The sequence below is a fragment of the Puma concolor genome, chromosome D4 (assembly GCF_028749965.1).
Source record: "Puma concolor isolate L17-30 chromosome D4, mPumCon1.1.hap2, whole genome shotgun sequence".
NCBI classification, from domain to species: Eukaryota; Metazoa; Chordata; class Mammalia; order Carnivora; family Felidae; genus Puma; species Puma concolor.
In genome coordinates this window covers 42,699,958-42,724,253 of record NC_141679.1, presented here as the reverse complement: position 1 = coordinate 42,724,253, position 24,296 = coordinate 42,699,958, and the positions used below count along the sequence as shown (strand labels likewise).

At 36.2% G+C, this 24,296-nt stretch overlaps 1 protein-coding gene across 3 annotated transcripts in view; it reads right to left on the bottom strand.

The window, feature by feature from the left end:
* Positions 1–24,296, bottom strand: part of CNTLN (centlein) — a 329,566-nt gene that overhangs the window by 182,389 nt on the left and 122,881 nt on the right. For all 3 annotated transcript variants that reach the window (XM_086685372.1, XM_025934944.2, XM_086685371.1), the window contains exons 6-7: positions 22,547–22,684; positions 6,404–6,562 (exon numbers count right to left, since the gene is read on the bottom strand). In XM_086685372.1, the coding sequence (XP_086541498.1) occupies positions 6,404–6,562; positions 22,547–22,684 (297 nt within the window). The remainder of the gene's footprint in view (positions 1–6,403; positions 6,563–22,546; positions 22,685–24,296) is intronic.

The window sequence follows — 24,296 nt, the reverse complement described above, 5'->3', positions numbered from 1 at the left end:
TCTTCACCAAAAAGGATGTAATGGAGTCAGCACTGCACCCCAAATCGGACTGGAATTCATGACCCTGAGAACCAGTCACATGCTCTTCTGACTGAGCCAGCCAGGCACCCAGCAATGAACTCTTTTGAGTAACGTTTAACTTAGGTATCAAGATAAATTTCCCAACATAAAGTTACTGAACATTAAAAGAATTTTGATGAGAATGAATGATGCAAGTTTACAGAATCTATTTACAGAACGTTTAAGACCACATTATTCTATGTATAACTGAATGATACAGTGGGCTTTGTAATAGAGTTTAAGATTGTGGGTTCTGGACCCAAGATCACCTAGATTTGAATTCTACCATCTTTAAACAATATTCTAAGCCTCAATACTTGATCTATAAAACAATAAGGAATAATAATAATATACCACATAGGGTTGGTGTGAGACTTAGTGACACAAGAGGCATTTTCCCAGTTGCTAATACACAATAAGCTCAATAAATGTTCACCACTATTACTATATGGTTGCTGGATATGACTTGCATTGTGCCTCAGCCTATATCATGTGTTTCTAAAATAATGTGTGTAAATGGAAACACAGATTCTCCTTGGCTTATCATAAAATCTTATATTGTTTATTTATGATTGTGCTCCAACTAGATGGCCTTTCTACTTGTCTTCTTAGTTTCTCCATATTTTACCACTTTAGAACTATTTACTCACCCAAATAGTTAAAAATTAAGTGGACTAGACTATTTAAATTAAGACAGAAAAATATGCCTGCAAAGTTTGAAAATACTCTTACTTTCAAATAAGAATCTAAGATTTTTAAACTGCATTATCCAAAGTGGTATATCATTGCACACAACTCCTTAAGGCTCAATAATTTAACATTTACTGATCATCTCTCATGTGGCCGGCAGGTCCCCTTCAAACTTCATGATGTCCTGTGCATTCTCAACGTTTAATAACTTAAATGAGGCTTTTTTATGTATGAACTAAGAGTAAACTGTAAAGCATTAATATGATGTTACTAGCTTTTTCATAAAAGGAATGGTTTCCTAGGCCTGGGTGTGCGGTGTGTGTGTGTGTGTGTGTGTGTGTGTGTGTGTGTGTCTGCATATTCCATACTCTCTAATGAATACTAATGGTCTGAACTGACAAGGAAATGTTTATTGCACCTTTATTTATAATAGTAAAAAATTTAAACAACATACATGATCAACACTGGAAATATGGTTAAATATATTGCTATTCCCAAAATAGTTACATGTCATGATATTGTTTTAATATAATGTGAAATAAAAGATATTAGTGTATCCACAGATATGTAAAAATGCACTTTAAAAAACTGAAAAAATATTCAAAATGTTAAACAGCATTTGCCTCTGGGAGATGGAATTATAAAAGGTTTTTTCTGTGTTTTGATGGGTAATTATTTACACATAGACTACCAAAGAAAAATTAAATGTAGTATCTACTAACTTCAGGCAAAATTCACAAAATATAAATAAATAATCAAGGACTTCTGAATTGAGTGTAGGTGAGTATACTAATGAAAACTTTATGAATGAACAATTATAATTATCTAAAATTACTTTAAAATTAAAATACCACAAAGAGAATTAAAATTTCAGAATGAGTATCAAGTAAAAAATCAGTTAAGTTTCCTACACAGCACCTCTAAGAAGTAACTTTTGAGGAACAAGTTGGAAGAAACAGGAATTCAAAGTGGAGAAAAGAAAAAAAAAAGTAGAGAAAAGAGAGTACAAGAAATAGACTAAATAGGGAAATTAAGCCAGATCTTTAGCATCAGATGTCAGTTTGCTCTTTTTTCCTGCCTCTATGTTATTCATAAGCACAATATATTCCCATTAAACCTCTCATTATCTAGAATGATTCTTGGAGCATTGTCATAATCCTGGGGAAACATGCATAAGGTTTCAAAATTCTCCAAATTAGAGTTTGATAAGCTCTACTTCTCCCAATTTGGTAAAGACATTAACTAGGGAATTTATGACTTAAGGTAGATTTCATATGAGAAGAATTATAAGAAATTAAATTGCTTTACTGATGTCTTCTTATCTTCTCAGAATAAATATCACATATATCACTTCATCAAAGGGAGTCTCTTATCCCTAAACATAGGAAAAGGTCCAAGCTATGTACTTCTGCTATTATAACATACATTACTTACATCATACATACATACAACATCATCTTACTCCTGCTACTCAATTATCAGTGATCAACTAGATTTTAAGCTGTAAGAGGTGAAGAATAAAGGTAGTAAAAAGGTTACCTATGCAGACATCAGGGGGAAGAGCTTTCAGGAAGAGGATGCAAATGCAAAGAACTTGAGGTTGAAGAATACTTGGATGCTCAAGGGAAAAAAAACAGAATTAAGTGTGGCTGAAGTGGAGAGATTAAGGAGAAGAGATTGCAAAAATGAGATCAGAGAGGTAATGAAGAGCCAGATCATGTACAGTCTCTCAGGTTATAGCAAGAACTTTTATTTTTTCATGAGACAGGAAACCAATGGATGGAGGTAAAGGAAGGAAGGACTTACTAAGTTTTAGCAAGAACATCCTGACATCTGTGTTGATAATGGACTCAAAGGGGATAAGGTCAGGAGGAAAGAAATAAAGTGAGAAACTATTCCAAGAATTCATGTGAAACATGATAGTGGTTTGGACAGAATGGTGACAACAGGGGTAGTAGAAGTAGCAGAATTTCAGACATGTATTGAAGGCAAAGCAGACAATAGCTTAGTTTGAAGGTGTGAAATCTGAGATGCTTATTAGGCACACAAGTTAAAAAATGTTAAGTACACAATTAGATATACTCTTTCCTAGTGGCGCCTGGTGGCTCAGCTAGCTGGTTAAATGTCTGACTTGATTTTGCCTCGGGTCATGATCTCACAGTTGTGAGATCAAGCCCTGCATTGGGCTCCACACTGGGCTCCTCACTGGGCATGGAGCCTGCTTAAGATTCTCTCTTTGCCTCTCCCTCTGCCCCCTCCCTCGCTCATACTTGGGCACAGGAGCACTCATGCTTGCTCGCTCTCTCTCTCTCTCAAAAAAAAAAAATATGTTTGTGTATATATGTATATATGTGTATATATGTATATATGTGTGTATATATGTATATATGTGTATATGTGTGTGTGTGTATATATATAGATAGATAGATATACATATATATATATATATATATATATATATATATATGTATGTATATCTTTCCTAAAGTTCGCACAAGACATCCAGAGTAGATAATCAAATGTGGGAGTCATCATATGGACAATTATGATTCTGAAAGCCTAGGTGACTGGATAAAATCACCTAGGGTGTGAATTTAAACACAGGAAAAAAAAACATCCTATAATTAGGGCCTGGGACATTTTAACATTTAGACAACATGGAGACTAGGAAAAGATGTGAAAGAAACAGAAAAGGAACAGCTAGAATTGAAGGAAGAAAACTATACAACCGTAGTGCACTACAAGTCAGGAGAGGGGGTGGGGGAAAGAAGGTATTTCAAGGAATAGTGAGTCATCAACTAAGACCTATGTTGCTGATATATTAAATGAGGATTGATATATGATCACTGAATTGAGCAATGTGGTGGTCACAAGTAATTCTGAGAGGAGAAATTTTAGAAGAGTGAATGAAAGGGGTAAAAACTTGAGTTGGTTCAAGAGAGAACAAGAGAGGTGAACGTCAAGAAAACTTAAGGTTTTCAAGGAATACTGCTGGAAAAGGAAAAGGAAGAGAAGGAAGGAATATATATATAGTGGGGGTCAATACATGTTTTTTTATTGTTTGTTTTGTTCTTTTCCCCAGATCAGAGACATAACAGCCTGTTTATCTGTGGTTAGGAATGGTCCAGTAAGGAAATGATGCTATAGAAGAGATGGGGAACAATTCCTTCTATGAGAAAGTTGGTAACAACAAAAAGTTGGAGAGGAAGACCATAATAATCATCAAATTATAAATCCACACTATATATGTTCATGCTGGAGGACAAAGAGGAGCAGGAGGAGAGCCAGAACTCTATGTATTGTCGTGGAAATACATCCAATGCACATTTTTGTAAATTTTTTTTTTTTCAACGTTTATTTATTTTTGGGACAGAGAGAGACAGAGCATGAACAGGGGAGGGGCAGAGAGAGAGGGAGACACAGAATCGGAAACAGGCTCCAGGCTCTGAGCCATCAGCCCAGAGCCCGACGCGGGGCTCGAACTCACGGACCGCGAGATCGTGACCTGGCTGAAGTCGGACGCTTAACCGACTGCGCCACCCAGGCGCCCCAATGCACATTTTTGAAAATGTTAAAGAACAAGTTAAAGAACAGTCAAAGACAAGTTAAAGAACAAGTTAAAGACAAGTTAAAGAACAGTCAGTGTAAGTTAATAAATATTAAAATTATAACATGCCTCGATTTGTGATTATGTGTGTATGTACACACACATCTAATGCATGAAAAGGGTCTGGAATGACTACTCAGATGATTATCCCTGGGGACAGATGAAATGAATTGGGGTGAGTGGAAGGGTATTCGAGTCTGTTAGACTAGCAGTATCAGGACTTCTATACTATTATTTCTGTTTCTTATAATAATGTATTCTTGTAATGTTTGTATAATTAACAAAGAAAATAATTTTAAAATATTCTGTTCTCCTAGAGAAATTCTCAGATACATTCAAATATTAAGAGTGGTTACTTCTGGGGCAAGGGCTTCAGGTAGGCAGGCAGAATACTTTATATTTTTATTTCATACACTTCTGTATTATTTAAGAATTTATCACAAGCATCTAATACTTCGGTAATAATTATTTTAATTTAAAATGTTTAAGTATTCAATTGTGTGAAATGATTCAGAATCTACAAAAGTTCTCAAGTAGGTTATAAAAGAGATGGCTGCTCTATGTAGGGATTGCTAAAGAAAATCAGCCAAAAAGCAGAATTAAGGCTGAAACATTTTGTGTTAAATTTTTAGTCAAGCAACTAAAAAAAATTCTTAGAACACAAGATTGAAAAATGAAATAGCCAAGGAAACACTGCTTTTTTCCTCTTTACCAAGTTCTTTCTTGCTGAGAGTAGAAAGAGTAAAAGAAGTATTAGCATATAAGAGAAAAGGGATATGAGGTTATTACCAAGCAACCTGCAAGATGTATTTGAATATAAATTGCCATGGGTGGGGGGCTTTTAAGCAAAAATTAAGAAAGAAAAAAATATTTGAGGTAAATATACAAGTGAAAAGGATGAAAAAATTAAAGTTACTAATAAGATCCAATTCTCCAAGTCATTTTAGCAATGGAGCCTGGTTTGGAGGCAAAAGCAAAATAGGCAATCCCACCATACAGAACAAAAAGAGGAAGCGGCTCTATTCTAAGTGGAGAGAACAGGCGCTACCCTTCCCTCGTTATCATCTGCGTCCTGAGGGAAACTCTAGAGGAACACAGAATACAGATTGAAAACCACTGTTCCAAAGCATTATTTAAAAATAAGTGCTTAACGTTTACTTAATAGTTATTTACTATTACTACTAACATAAAAATGTTAATTATAGGTATTGGATTTTCATGGTCCTTTTTTAGAAGAGGGAGTTAAATAGAAAACAACAACACAGATTGCACTATTTAACCACTCTAAGCCTTGGCTGCCTCAACTATTAAAAAGGAATAAAATCAATCTTATGAGATTGACCTATACAGAAACCAAATTATTTCTATAAATAACTTGGTACACTACACAAAACATAAAGAATTCAATAAAGGTGGTTTTTTTAATTACTAGCCATAATTATTGTTGCTGAGTCAGTCAGCATGCCTAAATAGCTGGGTAAGCCTTCTTAAGTGGTTCCTAAAACAACTGTAAAGTAAAATGACTACTTAAAAGAAGCAGACAAAAAAGAGAAACATCCTTGGAAAATACTGACTCTGAAGCCTTCCTCAGCATACCCATTTGTGTCTGTGCAGATTTGCCAATGAAACAATGCACAATTCTATAATGAAAGACTGCTTTAGGTCATAAACTATAATCATAACAGAGGAGTGATTTCTCATAATAGAAGGCTGAGAAATTCCATTCCCCAAATCCTTTCTGGTTTGGGGGCTACAGTCACAGTATGTTTCATAGTAGATATCGAAATTCCAATTTATAAAAACAATATCCTACAGAGTAAATTTGCATCTATATTTTAAATGTTTCAACTTTAACAGCCATATAGAAAAGTCACAAAATTTTAAATATTACCAAATTGAGCTGTATTTCATTTTTAATTTTGAAGAAACATATATAAAAGGGAGTAGTAATAAAGAAATGTTGAAATCTGAAAAAAATTGAATTCTATATATTTGTATAAGTGCATCCATATAAATTTACATTTTTATGACAGAATAGAAGCATACTTTTTGATATGATATGCTTTCGGCTGTGTGGACGTCTTCCTGATTCCTCAGTACTTTCTGTGTGTCCATGTTCAGAACCTGGAGCTGCTGGATCAGCTCCGCTTGCTGTGCTGTGTGTGCACTGTTCTGTTTGTATAGGTTCTGCAGCTCCTGCAACTCCTTCCTGTGCAAAGCGAGCCATAAACAGAGACAAGCATGAATAAAGACCATCTCAGTTAAATAACTGTGTTCATCTAAGTTATAGATCGTCTTCCAGTTTTTTTATCTATTATTTTTTACTGCAGGCAAACATATTAATGAAAGAAATAACATATAAAGTATTTAATATTTATCACATACACCTAGAAAGTATTGATAGAACTACTATGACTTTCAAAGCCAAATACTTATCAATTTTCTTTTATAGCTTGATAGTAATAAAAACCTTGGATATACAGACATAGCACCACCTTCTTATTGAAATTAAGTTACACTTCAGTTCCAAGAATTGATAAGTACTGATGCCAACAATAGTTATCAGTTTTGAATACAGGGTAAGTCAGCCTTTCATTGCATATTATACAGAACTTCAGATGCATTAAAAGGAATCCCAAAAGGCAAATTAAATTTCAAACCAAAGTTTCTTAAAGCACCACTAGTTTGCAACCTCAGAGATCTGGGCTGGGATTCCTGTGACTCTTCTAATCCAGACTGAAGGAAAAGATAAGGCAAAAAAAAAAAAAAAAGGTAGAAAGAAGGAGAACACAAGGTGAAAACCAGTGGTATGAACTGGTAGTGGTAGTAATGATGGCACTAAGGGTCCAGGAAAACCCTACTTCCTAGTATAGGGGTTGCCAGAGTTCCATGGTAGGGAATCCCATGTGAAACAGATCACATAAAATTGGAACATATTTTGTATATTCAATTTGAAGAGAAAAATATTAATAGAAATACATTTCACAGAACAACACATTATAATATGTATTCTGGAGACTGTATTTTTTAATGTAACTTTTTTAAACTATAACCTCAAACTAAAAGTTAATTTCTATAAGGTAAGTCTTAAAAGAAGGAACAAAGGAGATATGCAAACAGTTGTTGAAGACGATAAATATTAATATGGGAGAAATGAGCTCTATTTTTAGAAGTTTGGAATATCGTTTTCCAAATAGCACAACAATCCCTCCATCCATACAGATACATGAACATACACTGTCTGTCTCAGTCCTTTCAGGCTGCTATCACAAAATATCATACATTGGGTAGTTTACAGACAACAGAAATTTATTTCTCACAGTTGTGGAGTCTGGAAGTCAGGGATCAGAGTGCCCAGTCAGGGCTCTCTTCTGGTTCAGAGACTTCGTGTATCCTCACGAGGTAGACAGACATTCGGCAGCTCGGGGAGGTCTCTTTTAGAAGAACACTATTCCCATTCATGAGGGCTCTATCCTCATGACCTAAACATCCCCCAAAACCCCTCTTCCTAATGCCATCACATTAGGCGTTAGGATTCCAACATATTATTTTGGGTGGATACATTCAGACTATAGCATCATCTTTTTGTAACTTATTTTAAAAAACTATTTATTTAAAAAAACTATTTATTTTAAAAAACTAAAACCTGCAGTAAATAACAGTCCAAAAACGAGAGAGGAGAGAGAAGACAATCAATAATGGCGCAATGCCTGCAGGATATATAATGCTCACATGAGGAGGGGAAGAGAGACCCATAGTAAGAATGCTTGCTGAGTACTGCCGTTTCCAGAATAGTACTGGTAAAAATTATCAAATAAGATAGGCAATAGATGTATAATAAAATTCTATCTCAGTATATAGTCAAGATATATGTTTGGAAACCCAAGTAAATGTTGCATTTAGAACGGGGACATGATGAGCAGAAAACATATACCATCTTTCAGTGCAATGTGAAACACAGCAAATTTACTTCTCTTCCAATGCTAGAAATATTTGTTATTTCTTAAAGAGAAGATCAGTAGCTGGCTTGCATTTAAGGGTCATGTGGAACAAAATATATGTATCTTTAGTCAGAAAAAAACATAAGAATAGGGAAATGCTCACACTATGAGGCACCTGAGGATTAAAAATCAACTAAGGGAATAGCATACCCCTGTCTCTCATCCCATGCTATGTCCTAGGCATACTCCCAGTAAGTGGAATGGAAGCATGATCTTACACTATCGAGATAAGTTTCTTTCTCTTCTTTCTACTTGAAAAGTAGATGCAGGAAGATGGCGGCGTAGGAGGACGCTGGGCTCACCGCGCATCCTGCTGATCACTTAGATTCCACCTACACCTGCCTAAATAACCCAGAAAACCGCCAGAGGATTAGCAGAACGGAGTCGCCGGAGCCAAGCGCAGACGAGAGGCCCACGGAAGAGGGTAGGAAGGGCGGCGAGGCGGTGCGCGCTCCACGGACTGGCGGGAGGGAGCCGGGGCGGAGGGGCGGCTCGCCGGCCAAGCAGAGCCCCCGCGTCTGGCTTGCAAAAAGCGGAGGGGCCTGACGGACTGTGTTCTGATAGCAAGCGCGACTTAGCGTCTGGGAGGTCATAAGTTAACAGCTCTGCTCAGAAAGCGGGAAGGCTGGAGGACAAAGGGAAGGAGAGCTGCTGAGCCCCTGGACGACAGAGCTCAGTTTGGTGGGGAACAAAGGCGCTCGCCAGCGCCATCTCCCCCGCCCGTCCCCCAGCCAAAATCCCAAAGAGAACCAGTTCCTGCCAGGGAACTTGCTCCGCGCAAACACCCAACTCTGCGCTTCTGCGGAGCCAAACCTCCGGCAGCAGATCTGACTCCCTCCTGCTGCCACAGGGCCCCTCCTGAAGTGGATCACCTAAGGAGAAGCAAGCTAAGCCTGCCCTCCTGCCCCCGTGCACTTTGCCTACCCACCCCAGCTAAGACGCCAGATCCCCAGCATCACAAGCCTGGCAGTGTGCAAGTAGCACTTGCCAGACAGGCCACCCCACCCCACCCCACAGTGAATCCCGCCCCTAGGAGAGGGGAAGAGAAGGCACGCACCAGTCTGACTGTGGCCCCAGCGGTGGGCTGGGGGCAGACATCAGGTCTGACTGCGGCTCCGCCCACCAACTCTAGTTATACACCACAGCACAGGGGAAGTGCCCTGCAGGTCCTCACCACGCCAGGGACTATCCAAAATGACCAAGCGGAAGAATTCCCCTCAGAAGAATCTCCAGGAAATAACAACAGCTAATGAGCTGATCAAAAAGGATTTAAATAATATAACAGAAAGTGAATTTAGAATAATAGTCATAAAATTAATCACTGGGCTTGAAAACAGTATAGCTGACAGCAGAGAATCTCTTGCTACAGAGATCAAGGGACTAAGGAACAGTCACGAGGAGCTGAAAAACGCTTTAAACGAAATGCATAACAAAATGGAAACCACCACGGCTCGGATTGAAGAGGCAGAGGAGAGAATAGGTGAACTAGAAGATAAAGTTATGGAAAAAGAGGAAGCTGAGAAAAAGAGAGATAAAAAAATCCAGGAGTATGAGGGGAAAATTAGAGAACTAAGTGATACACTAAAAAGAAATAATCTACGCATAATTGGTATCCCAGAGGAGGAAGAGAGAGGGAAAGGTGCTGAAGGGGTACTTGAAGAAATAATAGCTGAGAACTTCCCTGAAGTGAAAAAAGGAAAAAGGCATTGAAATCCAAGAGGCACAGAGAACTCCCTTCAGAGGTAACTTGAATCGATCTTCTGCACGACATATCATAGTGAAACTGGCAAAATACAAGGATAAAGAGAAAATTCTGAAAGCAGCAAGGGGTAAACGTGCCCTCACATATAAAGGGAGACCTATAAGACTCGTGACTGATCTCTCTTTTGAAACATGGCAGGCCAGAAAGAATTGGCACGAGATTTTCAGTGTGCTAGACAGAAAAAATATGCAGCCGAGAATCCTTTATCCAGCAAGTCTGTCACTTAGAATAGAAGGAGAGATAAAGGTCTTCCCAAACAAACAAAAACTGAAGGAATTTGTCACCACTAAACCAGCCCTCCAAGAGATCCTAAGGGGGACCCTGTGAGACAAAGTACCAGAGACATCACTACAAGCATAAAACATACAGACATCACAATGACTCTAAACCCATATCTTTCTATAATAACACTGAATGTAAATGGATTAAATGCGCCAACCAAAAGACATAGGGTATCAGAATGGATAAAAAAACAAGACCCATCTATTTGCTGTCTACAAGAGACTCATTTTAGACCTGAGGACACCTTTAGATTGAGAGTGAGGGGATGGAGAACTATTTATCATGCTACTGGAGCCAAAAGAAAGCTGGAGTAGCCATACTTATATCAGACAAACTAGACTTTAAATTAAAGGCTGTAACAAGAGATGAAGAAGGACATTATATAATAGTGACAGGGTCTATCCATCAGGAAGAGCTAACAATTATAAATGTCTATGCGCCGAATACCGGAGCGCCCAAATATATAAAACAATTATTCATAAACATAAGCAACCTTATTGATAAGAATGTGGTAATTGCAGGGGACTTTAACACTCCACTTACAGAAATGGATAGATCATCTAGACACACGGTCAATAAAGAAACAAGGGCCCTGAATGAGACATTGGATCAGATGGACTTGACAGATATATTTAGAACTCTGCATCCCAAAGCAACAGAATATACTTTCTTCTCGAGTGCACATGGAACATTCTCCAAGATAGATCATATACTGGGTCACAAAACAGCCCTTCATAAGTTTACAAGAATTGAAATCATACCATGCATACTTTCAGACCACAATGCTATGAAGCTTGAAATCAACCACAGAAAAAAGTCTGGAAAACCTCCAAAAGCATGGAGATTAAAGAACACCCTACTAACGAATGAGTGGGTCAACCAGGCAATTAGAGAAGAAATTAAAAAATATATGGAAACAAACGAAAATGAAAATACAACAATCCAAACGCTTTGGGACGCAGCGAAGGCAGTCCTGAGAGGAAAATACATTGCAATCCAGGCCTATCTCAAGAAACAAGAAAAATCCCAAATACAAAATCTAACAGCACACCTAAAGGAACTAGAAGCAGAACAGCAAAGGCAGCCTAAACCCAGCAGAAGAAGAGAAATAATAAAGATCAGAGCAGAAATAAACAATATAGAATCTAAAAAAACTGTAGAGCAGATCAACGAAACCAAGAGTTGGTTTTTTGAAGAAATAAACAAAATTGACAAACCTCTAGCCAGGCTTCTCAAAAAGAAAAGGGAGATGACCCAAATAGATAAAATCATGAATGAAAATGGAATGATTACAACCAATCCCTCAGAGATACAAACAATTATCAGGGAATACTATGAAAAATTATATGCCAACAAATTGGACAACCTGGAAGAAATGGACAAATTCCTGAACACCCACACTCTTCCAAAACTCAATCAGGAGGAAATAGAAAGCTTGAACAGACCCATAACCAGCGAAGAAATGGAATCGGTTATCAAAAATCTCCCAACAAATAAGAGTCCAGGACCAGATGGCTTCCCAGGGGAGTTCTACCAGACGTTTAAAGCAGAGATAATACCTATCCTTCTCAAGCTATTCCAAGAAATAGAAAGGGAAGGAAAACTTCCAGACTCATTCTATGAAGCCAGTATTACTTTGATTCCTAAACCAGACAGAGACCCAGTAAAAAAAGAGAACTACAGGCCAATATCCCTGATGAATATGGATGCAAAAATTCTCAATAAGATACTAGCAAATCGAATTCAACGGCATATAAAAAGAATTATTCACCATGATCAAGTGGGATTCATTCCTGGGATGCAGGGCTGGTTCAACATTCGCAAATCAATCAACGTGATACATCACATTAACAAAAAAAAAGAGAAAAACCATATGATCCTGTCAATCGATACAGAAAAGGCCTTTGACAAAATCCAGCACCCTTTCTTAATAAAAACCCTTGAGAAAGTCGGGATAGAAGGAACATACTTAAAGATCATAAAAGCCATTTATGAAAAGCCCACAGCTAACATCATCCTCAACGGGGAAAAACTGAGAGCTTTTTCCCTGAGATCAGGAACACGACAGGGATGCCCACTCTCACCGCTGTTGTTTAACATAGTGCTGGAAGTTCTAGCATCAGCAATCAGACAACAAAAGGAAATCAAAGGCATCAAAATTGGCAAAGATGAAGTCAAGCTTTCGCTTTTTGCAGATGACATGATATTATACATGGAAAATCCGATAGACTCCACCAAAAGTCTGCTAGAACTGATACATGAATTCAGCAAAGTTGCAGGATACAAAATCAATGTACAGAAATCAGTTGCATTCTTATACGCTAACAATGAAGCAACAGAAAGACAAATAAAGAAACTGATCCCATTCACAATTGCACCAAGAAGCATAAAATACCTAGGAATAAATCTAACCAAAGATGTAAAGGATCTGTATGCTGAAAACTATAGAAAGCTTATGAAAGTAATTGAAGAAGATTTAAAGAAATGGAAAGACATTCCCTGCTCATGGATTGGAAGAATAAATATTGTCAAAATGTCAATACTACCCAAAGCTATCTACACATTCAATGCAATCCCAATCAAAATTGCACCAGCATTCTTCTCGAAACTAGAACAAGCAATCCTAAAATTCATATGGAACCACAAAAGGCCCCGAATAGCCAAAGTAATTTTGAAGAAGAAGACCAAAGCAGGAGGCATCACAATCCCAGACTTTAGCCTCTACTACAAAGCTGTCATCATCAAGACAGCATGGTATTGGCACAAAAACAGACACATAGACCAATGGAATAGAATAGAAACCCCAGAACTAGACCCACAAACGTATGGCCAACTAATCTTTGACAAAGCAGGAAAGAACATCCAATGGAAAAAAGACAGTCTCTTTAACAAATGGTGCTGGGAGAACTGGACAGCAACATGCAGAAGGTTGAAACTAGACCACTTTCTCACACCATTCACAAAAATAAACTCAAAATGGATAAAGGACCTGAATGTGAGACAGGAAACCATCAAAACCTTGGAGGAGAAAGCAGGAAAAGACCTCTCTGACCTCAGCCGTAGCAATCTCTTCCTCGACACATCCCCAAAGGCAAGGGAATTAAAAGCAAAAGTGAATTACTGGGACCTTATGAAGATAAAAAGCTTCTGCACAGCAAAGGAAACAACCAACAAAACTAAAAGGCAACCAACGGAATGGGAAAAGATATTTGCAAATGACATATCGGACAAAGGGCTAGTATCCAAAATCTATAAAGAGCTCACCAAACTCCACACCCGAAAAGCAAATAACCCAGTGAAGAAATGGGCAGAAAACATGAATAGACACTTCTCTAAAGAAGACATCCGGATGGCCAACAGGCACATGAAAAGATGTTCAGCGTCGCTCCTTATCAGGGAAATACAAATCAAAACCACACTCAGGTATCACCTCACGCCAGTCAGAGTGGCCAAAATGAACAAATCAGGAGACTATAGATGCTGGAGAGGATGTGGAGAAACGGGAACCCTCTTGCACTGTTGGTGGGAATGCAAATTGGTGCAGCCGCTCTGGAAAGCAGTGTGGAGGTTCCTCAGAAAATTAAAAATAGACCTACCCTATGACCCAGCAATAGCACTGCTAGGAATTTATCCAAGGGACACAGGAGTACTGATGCATGGGGCACTTGTACCCCAATGTTCATAGCAGCACTCTCAACAATAGCCAAATTATGGAAAGAGTCTAAATGTCCATCAACTGATGAATGGATAAAGAAATTGTGGTTTATATACACAATGGAATACTACGTGGCAATGAGAAAAAATGAAATATGGCCTTTGTAGCAACGTGGATGGAACTGGAGAGTGAGATGCTAAGTGAAATAAGCCATACAGAGAAAGACAGATACCATATGGTTTCACTCTTATGTGGATCCTGAGAAACTTAGCAGGAACCCATGGGGGAGGGGAAGGAAAAAAAAAAAAAAAAAGAGGTTAGAGTGGGAGAGAGCCAAAGCATAAGAGACTGTTGAGAACTGGGAACAAACTAAGGGTTGATGGGGGGTGGGAGGGAGGAGAGGGTGGGTGATGGGTATTGAGGAGGGCACCTTTTGGGATGAGCACTGGGTGTTGTATGGAAACCAATTTGACAATAAATTTCATATATAAATAAAAAAAAAATAAAGACACTTGCAAAGAAAAAAAAATAAATAAAATAAAATAAAATTGTTAACCACTCTTTCAAAAAAAAAAAAAAAAGAAAAGTAGATGCAATGGGATGTACACCATTGTTGCAAATACGAAATGTGGAATTTGATTAGTATCAAAGTAAGCAATAAAGCTTACAAAAGGCACACGTCTGGACCACTAGCAAACACTTAATTTGTCTAGATCTTTCCTCGTTTGAAAACAAGTAAAGAAAAACAAACTGGACTTACTAAAGAAGGGGAGTACTAAGAATTAAGAAAAAAGAAAGTTTATTGTACATACTTGGAGGAAAAGTATACCTCTGAGTAGAAATTACTAAAGGAATTAGAAGGAAGGTCTAGAAAATGTATAAAAAAGAAATCATCACACTTCTCTAAATTATCAATAGAAAGACAAGATGTAAAGATGATCTTAATAAAGCCTCTGTGAAGGTAGGAACTTTTTTGTTCACTACTACAAACAGAGCACCTAAGGTAATTCCTGTCCCTTATTGTAGTTGTTGGTGTATTATATACATCTTATGCATATTTCCAGATTCAGTCTATACCTGCCTCTTAGACTCTCATTCCCTTGCTCTGTCTCAGCCTATTAACTGCCACTTAAGCCTATGAAATTTATACAGCTCATCTGGCTCCACTGCTTGAAGTCAACCAGCTGCATGCCTAGTGTGTGTGTCTCCTTGTACCATTTCCAGATTAGGATAAAATGCTACAACACAGGCATGGTATATGCAGCAAACTTTTATCAATGTAAGACAAAACACAAGAAGAAAACAGACAGGTAACTTGTTTTCTTTTTCCATCTGATGGATTGCTCTAGAGCATCGTTTCTCTCCTACAGCCTGTTCAGAATCACCCTGGGTAGCAAATTCAGTGCACCTACTATCTCTTCATGGTTCATCACAAAGCAGTAGCCAGCACAATAGTGCATTTCCTTGAATTACTCTTTATCCTTGCCTGCCTCATTCTTCTCTCTCTTTCTCTCACTCACTTACCCCTGGAATTGAATCTCCTAAGTAAGCAATCAGGACTTAATCCTTCCCTCATGCTCTGTTTGCTAGGATATATGGGATAAGACAGTTGTTGAATGGATGAAATGAAAAGGATAACATAAAGAGATATTGTTAAAAAGGAAAGATACCATAATAACATCAAAATGCATAATTACAGTTATAAGGAAAATAAAAGCTATGGAAAATAAAGTTAATTGGTAGGTTCAAACTTGAGAATTTCCTGTAGACACAGATAAAAAGGAGTAAAGGAAAGTATGAGAGACTTGAGACAGCTCTGAGAACCGACAACATTTCCTCAAGAAGACTGTCAAGTGCTGTTAAAAATACGGGATTCCTGAAAGATAAATCCGGTGATTTTTTAGTTACGGTGATGCTATCTAAGGGATTGAGTGGGCCATGGGATAAATTAGGAATATCCCTGTGGAGATCAAGTTTGATACCAAAGACTGACAGAGGGTTTCCGGCAGCTTCTCTAGGTTATTCTGCAGTTTAAAAAAATCTGGATGGTTTATAAAAACAAAGATTTACTGCTTGCTCACATTACATGTGGCTTTCCTCTATCTTAAGACTCAAACTGCAGCAGCAGACTATATTAGGAATATACTATTCTGGTGGCAGAGGACGAAAAGCAAAGGCAAATCAAGCAATGCTTCTTTTAAAACATTAGGACATGGCATATATTACTTTCACTCTTGTCTCACAGGCCAAAATAAGTCACATGGCTAAATACGAGGACAATGGGGGAGAAAATACACTCTAGCAACAGGGAAGGCCCTATTAAAAAAGAGCCCCTGGCGCCTGGGTGGCTCAGTCGGTTGAGCGTCCGACTTCAGCTCAGGTCATGATCTCACAGTTTGTGGGTTCGAGCCCTGCATGGGGCTCTGTGCTGACAGCTTGGAACCTGGAGCCTGCTTTGGATTCTGTGTCTCCCTCTCTCTCTGCCCCTCCCCCGCTCATGCTCTGTCTCTGTCTCTCAAAAATAAATAAAAATGTTAAAAAATTTTTTTAAAAATAAGCCCCTGATGTTGGGATGAGCACTGGGTGTTGTATGGAAACCAATTTGACAATAAATTATATTTTAAAAGAAAAATAAATAAATAAATAAAAATGAGCCCCTGAGGTGAATCAAAATAGAGTGAAGGAATGAACATATCAAAAGTAAAAAGTTAAGTGATGAGCACTGAAGCAAAATACAGAACTAATCCTAAACATCTTTGGTCACTTTGGTTACAAGTGTCATATATCTCAAGTTGCAAAATCAGGAGTTAAAATGGTTGAATGTATGTTCTATTTTCCAAAGTTTACACAGCAGGTCTCAAAATGAACTAAAGATGAAATGTGGATTAAAAAAATACATAATGAGACTGACCTCCAAAGTTTTTCATGCCATTTCCTTCTTAGCTTTAGAGAGAGTCAGTGTTTTTTATAGAGAAAGGTTTAATAATTCCCTCAATTTCACATCAGTGTCTCATTGTTCCATCATATCATAAAAAGCTGAAGTTATTATTAAAAGAACACGTTCAGTATAGTCCGTTTTATCTAAAAATTTCTATCGACCTAATATTCAATCTATAAATATAAATTGAGAAAAATCTAGAATGATTCTCACAAAATTTTAATGGCTTTTACTTGTCTGGAGTTGTATTTTAAGTGTAGTATTTTTCCTCTATCTTCTTTGTACTTTTCTATACTTCATGCACTATTTTTTCTTTTTATTATTATTTTTAATATAATTTATGCATGAATTATTTTTAATAATTCACATGTATCATTATCCTAAATGATTATATACTTGTTTTGTTTATCATAAAAATGTAAACAAAAATAAAGAACAGCAATATTAATTTCAGAAGAATTAGAATCCAAAATATTTACATGCAAAAAAGTAAAAGTGAAATTCACAGTAAAAACAAAAGAACTGTGAACACTTTACCCACCAAATCATAGCACATCAAACATGTACAGCAAAAAACTGTAAGCAATGAAAGGAAAATCGGTTGTAAACTACAGGGGAAGGAAATATCCCATTTAAAATAGTAACAAAAACATGAAATAGCTAGGAATAAATTTAACAAGAAATGTCAAAACTTGTTAGAAACTTAAAACAAATTTCTAAGGATACAAAGGTACTGAAACAAATGGAATGGCATACCACCCTCTGGGACAGGAAGACTGGCATCATAAAGATGTCAATTCTCAGGCTTACTTGTAAATTTGATGCTCTAATGAAATACCAAACAAGAAATATGCAAGTTTATTCTAAAGTTTATACCAAAAACTTAATAAGCAATAAATGTCCAGGAAAAGGGCAGTAATGGAGAATGTACCATATATTCTCCAATGTTCACCATGTCTTCCTACCCTCTAATACTCTAGCCTAAGAGGCCAACCTCTACAGACTGCATTACACTGGCTCCTTGTCCTCGGCCTCTGACTGAATTTGATCAGTTAGAAGTGCTGGCTGGTGATTAGAGAGGGTAAAGGAGACAAATTGTGTCAAGGTATTTCTTTCCCTGGCTCCCACTATGCTGAACCACAGTCGGCAGTGTCTCTGTTCCCCTGTCTAAAGACACATCTGTTAGGCAACCTCTCTCCAGGACAGACTTTTCACAAGATCTGGTTTGAGCTTCTCTCCTTGCTCCTTCTGGTCTGGAGGTAGTAATGGTTTTCTGTTGTTGATAATCTGCATTATTCTAAATCTCAGTACCTATTTGGAGAGAATTGACATCTTTATCATATTGAACCTTCTAAACCATGAATTTTGTATATCCCTATTAGACCCTTTATTTGTGTCAGTAATGTTTTCCACTTTTCTGCACAGAGGTAACACACAGCTTTCATTACACATACGCTTCATATATTTAGTCATATTATAAATGATATTATTTCTATATATTAAGTCCATTTCCTAAATTTTTGCTGAAATAAAAGTGCAGTTGAATTTTATTCACTAACACTGCATCTACCAAGTGTACTAAATAAACCCACTTATTAATTTGAAAAGTGTTTCTGTAAGTTATTTTGAGTTTTCTATGCAAATTAATTATATTATAGGCAAATAATTGGGTCTTTTCCTATCAAGTCCAGTTCTTAGGTCTTTAGTTTTTATTCTTAATACTTAATATGTCTGACTATATGTGGGATATTAATTTGAAAAACTGTGGATATAATTTGAGGACAGAGTTGTTTTATCATCTTACAGAGATAATTTACACTTGCTTCTGCTAAGGGTCTGGGAACTAGCAATCCAGGTGTATCAACCAATCCAATTTCAGGATTCTGACTTTGACATTTCTTTTTTTTTTTTAATATTTATTTCTTTTTGAGAGAGAGAGAGGGAGACAGAGACAGAGCATGAGCATGAGCATGAGCAGGGGAGGACAGAGCAGGAGGGTCAGAGGGAGAGGGAGACCCAGACAGAATCTGAAGCAGGCTCCAGGCTCTGAGCTGTCAACACAGAGCCCAATGGGGGATCTGAACCCATGAACTGTGAGATCATGATCTGAGCTGAAGTTGGGTGCCCTAACTTTGACATTTCTAATCCAAATTATGACTGCACTATCTTGACTTTTATTTTTTTATTTTTTGTAGGAGATTCACAAGTAATTTCTAAGAAAAATTCCCAACTCATTTAAGCCTATGTCCCTGTAATTTAGCCCACTATCCATGCAGCCATTTAGTCCACCCTCCATGTAATTATAGAATCATTAGCTATTCAGACAAAACTTTTGGTTAGGAAACCTAACTGGCTAGCACTTTATGCAAGTTCTAGTTATAAATTTGGATGCCCTGTATGCATTATAAGCATGTACCTTATTATATAAGTACTGATATTTATTTATACTCTAATTCAGGATAAAAATCATTTGAGGTTGAGTTCACAACAATGTTTCATATCATAGTGAGTGACATGAATATTCAATACATATACAAATAATTATGAATTCCAAAGACATAAACCCACAAAGAAATAAAGCTTGGACAACTCTGTCATACATCAATAAAGAAAAGTATATCCAAATAAGAAAGTGCCTAGAACGTTTTCCCCACAATTATGGCTTTGTGCATCTTTTGTGCAATATACAGATTCAGTACAGTGATACTGGTATATCATAATCACCACCATCCCCCTCTAAGAAATAAAAATCATAAAGGAAAGGAGACACATAATACACCCAACTTATTCAGACAAATCAGGAAAAATACTACAGACATCTCAACTACAACCCTATAATGAGGGTTTGAGTCATAGTCCTCTGCTCCAAACTTCCAACTCCACCTCTATAAGCCCTTACAGTCAAGCTCTTAAAATTACACATGGTCCTTTCTTTTACCATAGTGTTATAAAATGCCCATCTGTGGATATTACTGCCTTATTTACTGTAGCTTATAGCTCTTGCAATACACTAAATTCAAGTATACAAAGGGGCAAAATTTAGTAGAAAATGTAATTTTTCAAATGCCATGCACTTAACACTACACTGCATCCTAGATTATGTCCCATGTTCCATCCGAATCATACTCTAAAAGGGAAAGGTCATCATTGGAATATTTTGTGCAGTTATCAGTGCTACATTTTAAGAAAAATATTGATGATACAGATACTGATGATATGGAACACATTCAGAAATGCAACCCCAAACAGTGTAACATCTACAAAGTATATAGCATGAAAAATTATGAGAAATAATAGTTAAACAATGAAAAGATAAAGTTATTGAGAAAGATATCTTCTATTATTTCAAGATCTATGCAATAGAATAGAGATTAGATTGTCTCTGAGGTTTTCTAAATAAGGATTCAAGATTAATGGGTGGATATTGTAAAAAAAATCAAACTTTAACTCAACTGAACAATGTTCAATTTTAACAATATAAACTGAAAAGAACAGTCTTGAAAAGTAACGAGAAACTTATCAACTAAAAGTGTCAAGCAAAGACCAAAAGGTATATTATCTTATTGAGAAGAAGACAGGAATAAATGACAATTTTAAGATTTCTTACAAATCTAAGATTCTAGGGGCGCCTGGGTGGCTCAGTCGGTTGAGCGTCCGACTTCAGCTCAGGTCATGATCTCATGGTTTGTGGATTCAAGCCCGGCATCAGGCTCTGTGCTGACTGCTTGCTCAGAGCCTGGAGCCTGCTTCAGATTCTGTCTCCTTCTCTCTCTGCCCCTCCCCTGCTCACGCTTTGTCTCACTCTGTTTCTCAAAAATAAATAAAATGTAAAAAAAAAAAAAAATTTAAAAATCTAAGATTCTATAACTATGTAAAATTACTTTTCTGATTTCATCAAATTACAGGCTTCAAAAATAATATACCATGAATAGATAAGCCAATCAGTCTATCACCTATAAATGTTATACTTTTCCTCAACCCTATTAATAAGAAGATTTTTAAATTGTAACACAATGAATTTTTGCTTAGGTAATAAATTTATATATATATATATATATATACACACACACACACACACACACATATACATATGTATATATATTACATATATGTATATGTATGTAATACATATATGTACATATACATAATGTATATACGTATATATATATTACATATTATATATATAAATATATAATACTTAAATACATATTTACATATCAGGTTTTAACCACACAATATTATTATACATAACAGAAATACATAGTGTTTATATATAATATTACATATGTAAATAGTTTATGTGTGTGTGTATATATATATACACATATATATGTATGCACATATATACACAGTAGTACCACCAGAGGATGAAATTGTTTATAAAGGTATATGAAAAACTTTGTAAGATTACTTTAAAAAATTTTTTTAACGTTAATTCATTTTTGAGAGACAGAGAGAGAGAGCGTGAGTGGGAGAGGGGCAGAGAGAGAGGGAGACACAGCATCAGAAGCAGGCTTCGGGCTCCAAGCTGTCAGCACAGAGCCCAATGCAGGGCTCAAACCCAGGAACCATGATATCATGACCTGAGCTGAAGTCAGCTGCTTAACGGACTGAGCCACACAGGTGCCCCAACTTTGTATGATTACTTTAATTAGTTTAAGTAAAAATGTACATACATACACACATGTATATAATGTAGGCATGTGTATATATAGATAACGTATATATGTGATATGCATGCATATATACCTACATATTTATGACTTATTCTAATATCGTTTTCTGATAAAGGTAAATGAAATAAATTAATAGGTAGTTTAAAATCTTTCAAAACACTTGAAAACATATTTTTCAAGGAATCCTACTTTCTGCATAGCACTACAAAATTAACTATTTTGATATAGAAAGAATATCTCATAAACTAAATCTATGTAGAACATAATAAAATAAAAAGTCAAAATTGGATTTCTCATATATTGCCTATTATAAATAATAATAATGAATATCATATAATACCCAGCTGGGAATTTTAGAAGGAAACAATGAATGAATGCATTATGCTTATTAAAAATGGAAACAAAACCAATCTTTAAGAATGCTCTTCCCAATCCTGTGCAACCCTTGATTCTCTCAGTTAACGATTCCCAGTTTGGTATTTAAAATCCAGATAGTTTCGGGGCGCCTGGGTGGCTCAGTAGGTTAAGCCTCTGACTTCAGCTCAGGTCACGATCTCGCGGTCCGTGAGTTCGAGCCCCGCGTCAGGCTCTGGGCTGATCGCTCAGAGCCTGGAGCCTGCTTCCGATTCTGTGTCTCCCTCTCTCTCTGCCCCTCCCCTGTTCATGCTCTGTCTCTCTCTCTCTCAAAAATAAATAAATGTTAAAAAAAAAAAATTTTTTTAAATAAATAAAATCCAGATCATTTCAATATATAAACATATGTCTTCATAGAAGACCTATTGTTGTCATTTTAGAGTGTTAATAATAAACATATATGTTGCCATTCTGAATAACTAATGACAGTGCTATAATATTACATTTGAAATTGAATATACTTGCCTGACAAGGGTAATATCCATATCCTTCTGGATAAGTTCAGTCTGTTTATTATTCAACTGTAATGACACAGCATTATATTTACTCTGTGATACCTCAATTTCTTTTCTTGCTTCAATTAAATCATCTTCAAAGGCCTAAAATCAGAGCACTTATATCATAATCAAACATAATAAGTATCAAATAAGAAATGAAGTATATTATATTCAACTAATCTAAAAAATTACAGTAAAAAATTGGTAATGGTTTTAATTTTTTTTGTTTTCACTTAACTAAAAAAATATTTAGTACAAACAATAACTTTAATACCAGTTGCAATTTACTTTTTCCAGAAAATGAAAAAGTATCATAGTGCCTTGGTACAAAAACTAAGAATGTGAAGCAATTAAATTTGAAAATCAAAGTAGAAATGTACTTATTGAAATTATAGTAAGGAAATTATTGTATAGTGAAAAAGCTATTATTGTGTAAGGAAATTATTGTATAGTGAAAGTATATATGAATAAAAAAATTAGTTCATTTACTTAAAGAGTAGCCAGGACAAACGGCAGATATTTCATTATTTCCTCTATTTTAAATGTACACACATTGGGAAAAAAAGGGACAGAACTATAAAAAATATCAACATAATTGTATAATATTTGAGATTCAGATCATGTTCAGTTTTCCTGATTATGGTGAAATTTTACCCAAGTTTTACAAAGTCGGCCTTTTCCTCCAGATAATTCTCTATTGCTTACACTGTGAAACATTTCAAAATTGATGTTACTTTTAGCTATATTTTTTCCAAAATATATTACAAAACTAATTTTGATTATTTTCATAAAGTAGTAAATAAACATATCTAAACATAAAGTATACCCACATAAATACTATACATTGATTATTTGCAGAAGTGAGCACCAGGCTTTAGGCACTCTAATTTAGGCACTCTAATTTTAAAATTAGATTTAAAAATTTAAGTATTTAGGGGCGCCTGGGTGGCGCAGTCGGTTAAGCGTCCGACTTCAGCCAGGTCATGATCTCGCGGTCCGTGAGTTCGAGCCCCGCGTCGGGCTCTGGGCTGATGGCTCAGAGCCTGGAGCCTGTTTCCGATTCTGTGTCTCCCTCTCTCTCTGCCCCTTCCCCGTTCATGCTCTGTCTCTCTCTGTCCCAAAAATAAATAAGAACATTGAAAAAAAAAAAAAAAATTAAAAAAAAAAAAAATAAAAAAAAAAAAAATAAAAATTTAAGTATTTAAAAAATGAAACAATTTTAAAAATCAAAAATAGATATTAAAAATATTTTACATTTTACAATGAGGATGGGTAGTGAGGAATCAGTATCCCAAACTGCTCTACTATACAATTTTAAATGTCCATTTTCCAACAAAAATTACAACATGTAAAAAGAGGAAAGTGTCATCCATACATAGAGGAGAAGAAGCAGTCAATAAAAAATTACTAAAGAAAACCATGCTTCAAAAACATGACAAAGTCTCACCTAATAAAAAACACCATAAAGTGATATAGGTTATTTTTAAACATCCAAGTGGAATTTCTGATGCTAAAAAGCAAAACAACCAAAATGAAGAGCATCAAAAAGTTCCCAAGAGGAGCTGAATATTCAATAGGAGATGGCAAAAATAAGAAAAAACTTGAAGATAAATCAAGAAAAAAGAATAACAATAGTCAATAGCCCCAGAAAAATGTGGAATACTATTAAGTGCACCAACAGAGCATAATGAAACTACCAGAAGGAGAGGTAAGA